The sequence below is a fragment of the Nelumbo lutea genome, chromosome 1 (assembly GCF_056320005.1).
Source record: "Nelumbo lutea isolate HS-2025 chromosome 1, American lotus-T2T, whole genome shotgun sequence".
Lineage (NCBI taxonomy): Eukaryota > Viridiplantae > Streptophyta > Magnoliopsida > Proteales > Nelumbonaceae > Nelumbo > Nelumbo lutea.
In genome coordinates this window covers 40,489,818-40,494,469 of record NC_142684.1, presented here as the reverse complement: position 1 = coordinate 40,494,469, position 4,652 = coordinate 40,489,818, and the positions used below count along the sequence as shown (strand labels likewise).

At 42.2% G+C, this 4,652-nt stretch overlaps 1 protein-coding gene across 1 annotated transcript; it reads right to left on the bottom strand.

Annotated features, from left to right (window-relative positions):
- Nucleotides 1–2,337: 2,337 nt before the first annotated feature.
- Nucleotides 2,338–2,781, bottom strand: LOC148874369 (uncharacterized). The gene has a single exon (XM_088960954.1). The coding sequence runs from the start codon at nucleotides 2,779–2,781 to the stop codon at nucleotides 2,338–2,340; it is 444 nt and encodes a 147-aa protein (XP_088817080.1).
- Between the last annotated feature and the right edge of the window lie 1,871 nt (nucleotides 2,782–4,652).

Here is a 4,652-nt window from a genome sequence, read left to right as displayed (position 1 = left end):
ACACAGAAACACACCATATATAATACGAATCAATTATGTATTATTAGTCATTTACAATAAATGCACTAGTACATCAATCTGATTAGAGCTATGGGTATACACTGTCTAACAGTTGCGATACGTGAGGCTCTCTCCTTCTCGGGCCATACGGAGTGGTCTTTCACCGAGCTGGACTCAGCGATAGAGACCACACGAGGTGGCGCCCACTTGCCGAGCCTTTCTTTGGCGGGGATCTACATAGTTTGATGCATTCTACTATGGTTGTCAGGCTCGTGAGAGTGAACTGTTGAGGTGGACTTCCTTGTCGTGTCTTGCCTTTCACGGTCGAACTGCGCTCCCCTTTTGTTTGGATGATGCGTTTTGGGGTCCTCGAGGCGAGGATCATCCTTCGTATGCATTGGGGCATGAGGGGGAACGGCCTGGCTGAGCGGTGCTACGAATCCTAGCATATCCATTATCTCAAAGATCTTATCGACCTTCTCCTGCATTGCCCAGAACTACACAGGATTAACCGTGGCTAGAGGCTGAGGGATCTCTTGGTGTGGAGGGATGTGATGTCGAGATTCCCGAGATGGGAATCGACATGTTGATCGTTCAAACTGGTTCTTAGGCATCTTGATCGCTTTCTTGATTGCGCAGTAGAGGAGAAAGGATTTTAGGAAAGGCTTTTGGTGCAATTCCCACAGACGACACCAATATGATGCTGCTCAATCCGAGGTGGTGCACAAACTTAGGAGAGCAACCAGATAGCCCTTGTCAATAGGGTGGAACTGAGGAAAAAGGACAGTGCCACACTTCAAGACATTTGATTGAGAAAGATGTCAAAGGCCCAAGGAGTTATCCCAGGGTAGGTACTCCGACGCTCAAGTCAGTAGGAGGTAGCAAAAGGTCAAGTTGAGCAAGGAAGGTGCTAGGCTGAGCATATAGAAAGTACGGGTGTCAGAAGTTGGATCCCTTACTATGAGCATGAAATACCTTTTTATAGCCAAAGATTCGTCTCCTAGTCGGATTGGGCTTCTGGGGTTATCGGGATGAGGTTAGCCGCCGAGGTATTCGGGATAGAGTCCTAATCCCTGGCGGAGTTGTCTTCCTTACTCTTCCTTATCCGTAGTTACGCTTATCCGCGTGACGTGTAGCTGATGTGGCTGAGAGGATAAGATGGGGGGCCACAGTAATAGCGTAGCCCGACCTAGGCTACAGACTCCATGTATATCGCGGGGCTGGTCGAGCTATGCCGATGTGGCTAGGATGACCAGGCAATGACTGGGCGGCCATGTGTCTCTTTGGGCCAGCTCAACCATGACCCAAACAACAAGCATATTTCTTGCACCCAATTCAGTACTTTTGCAATTATCCGCCCATCCAATTTGTAGCGCCCTTCAAAGTTTCTCCTACATCTTTCATTCCATATCTCCCACATGATGAAGAGGGGGATCGATGCCAGTAATTCCCACACTTGAGAGTGTCTGCCACTACCTTTTTGTTGCCAATACAATAGTCTTTCTTTAGCTGATTGCATGATAAAAAGAGGTACACCACACAAGGAGTTAAATTTTGTCCACACTTTAATTGCCAATTTGCTAAAGACAAGTAAATAGTCTATGGTTTCAATTTTTAGAAGCACAACAAACCAACATTTTAAAAAACGACTTGGAAATGGAATCATTCTGGCCATCGGTTTTTGGGTCAACAGTCCGACCGTCTGGTTGGAACAGATGGCTCGTTCTGACAACAAAATTAAAAATAATTAAAAAAATAAAAGGTCAAAAACCACTAAATTGGTTGATGGATTGACAGTTCGACCACCTGGGTCAATGGTTTCTTGACTTTTTCAATGGTTTTTTACTAGATTCCAGGTTTTAGGTAAAACAGAACCCATTGCCTAGATGATTCCCAGGCCATACGGTCCGACCGTTCGAGTCTACAGTAGTTCAAAAACGTTGCAACAAACACAAGCTGAAACGACTCGGATACCAAGCCTTCTAATACTCTCATTAATAGAGATGTCCACTTTCAGAAGCTACCAAGTAAAGAAAGAAATTTTTGGAGGGATTCTTTTGTTCAACACTAATGAGTGCCAAAATAGAAGGTTCCATGGGCAGAGATAGCTCTCCAAGTAGAACAGCAAGAAAAGGAACCATTTGAAGTAGGCTTCCAAATTCTAAAATCCATACCTTAATATTAATTCAAAGAGCAGTGAAATGAGGCATAATTTGTGTCAAAAGGTTGTGCTCAATTTAGTCCCAGAACCACTAGTTTTGTAAGAGAAAAGCGAATTTTTCAATCAAATGTGCAGGTGCAATTTCTCATGTAATTGACCAATCAAACCCATTGGATTTAATCTCTTATGATAATGATCAGGAGGTGGATCAACATTGAGCAAAGAACATGTTTTAAGATAGTGATCAGACCACCTGCTGAGAGAAGTTTCCCTTTCCAAGAGTCCAGTTTAGCATTAATTTTCCTCAGAAGGTCAGCAAACATGTATCTTCCAGCCTTACCTTTATGCGAAGGAACCTCCAAGTAAGTACACGGGAGCTGCTGATTACCAAAGCCTAGAGCCAATTCGATCATGTTGCACCTGGTTTCCGAAGCTTTGGTCGAGAGATAGAAACAATTCTTTCTCTTGTTAATACGTTGGCCAAAGCCCATTTCATATTTATTCAGAAAACCCATCAGCATATGTAGAGCCAGAATAGAGCCATTACAGAAGATGATTGCATCATCTGCATAAAGTGCATGAGTAACAGGATAGCAACCTCTTGGCACATGATAGTACATATCCGGGTTGCTAGAAAATAAATTCGAGAGACCTCTACTTAGCACCTCTTCAGCAATTATAAACAAATAAGGGGAAAGGGGATCTCCTTGCCGAAGGCCTCTAGAAGACTTAAAAAAGCATATAAAGTGCCATCTACCTTCAGAGAGAACCGGCAATTGCAAACTACTTTACAGATCAGGCCAATCCAATCATTAGAGAAACCAAACCTTGCCAAAAGAAAGTCCTAGTGAAGCCTATCATAGGATTTTAACATATCCAGTTTGATGATTACATTATTTCCTCTAACTTTGCAACCAGTCTACTAGGTCAATTCCTGCGCAAGATCAATGTTATCAAGGATATTGCGCCCCTTGATAAAACCAACCTGCTGAGGAGCAATCAATTTCTCCCGAAGACTACTAAGCCAATCCACCATGATTTTAGAAATAATTTTATGAGAAAAATTGCGGACACTAATGGGCCTATAATCAACAAAGCTTTGTGGGTTCTGACATTGGGGAATTAATGAGATGTAACTTAAAGGGAGATCCATGCCCGAAAAGAAGTTCTGGACAACTGCAATAACATCCACACAAATAATATCCCAACAAGCAGTGTAGAAATATCCGGTAAAACCATCAGGTCCCGGGGTGACATCTTTACAAAGGGAAAAGACTGCCAATTTGATTTCTTCTGCCATTAGATGAAGCAAAAGCTGCAACTTCTCTACCTTAGTGATGACATGCGAAATCACATCCAAATGGCCTTCTGGCAACTCACATTGCTCAGTTGTGAGAATATTTTCAAAATACCGGGTGCTCCCCATAATAATATGATCCGGATCAGTTATCCGAGAACCATCCTCCAATAAAACTTCTTTCATCATCATTTGGTGCCACTGGTTCGCCTTAACAGTCGCATGAAAGAATTTGGTATTACGATCCCTTTCTTGTTGTCATTTAATTCTTGATTTTTGCTTCCAGTACATTTCTTCCTGTAAGAGACAATGATGTAAGTTTTTCTTGGCATCTCGCAGAGCATTCAGACTCTTCAGCCAGGCTAATATTCCAAAAGAGGTTCCCAAAGACTTCTTTTTCCAGGTCCGCAGACCTCTACAAAGTTATTTTAGTTTAAACACCATACATTGGAGTGCAGTACCCTGAATCGAAGTTCTCCAGTTTTCCTCTACCATATAAAAGAATTATGGCTCAACTACATCTGCTGAAATTTAAACATAGTCGGTTTCCTGACTGAAACAATAGTAGCTTATACAACAATGGATGATGATCAGAATAAAGACTATTCAAGTGAGTAACTGGCACTATGGGAAGGTTTGTTAACAAAGAACTGTTCATCAGACAATGATCAAGTTGGGCCCAAACACAGGCTTGGCCTTCTCAGCCATTACACCAAGTAAAGGTGTTGCCACAGAAGCCAACATCATGCAAAGTGATTGCAAACACAAAATTGGAAGTCACTCATGGACTGAGAGTTGGGGCTGATACCCCCTAGTTTATCCCACTACAAGAAAAATAATCTTTAGCCACGGTTTTTCCAGCAACGGACAAAAAAACGGTTGCTAAAAATCACATATAGCAACCGAGTATTTTGTCCATAGCAATATGTTCAATTCTCGTGTTTAGCTTAGCCACGTTTTCATGAACTGTTGTAATGCATATTCACGGTTATAAATTTAACCATTGCAATTATGAAATACATACTCTACTTTTCTTAAAACCGTGGCCATTGCATGTTTGCACGGGTATTTCCTCAAATTTTCATTGGTTTAGCATTGCCCGCGCATATTTTCGTTCTTGCGCGTCTTTCTCTCTCTCTCTCTCCCTCTCTCTCTGCCTTCGCTCTTTTCGTCTCTACTTGCGCATATCTTGGT

Bases quoted from the DNA above. Each gene is read 5' to 3' on its own strand.
- LOC148874369 (XM_088960954.1), bottom strand. From the start codon at position 2,781: ATGTACTATCATGTGCCAAGAGGTTGCTATCCTGTTACTCATGCACTT.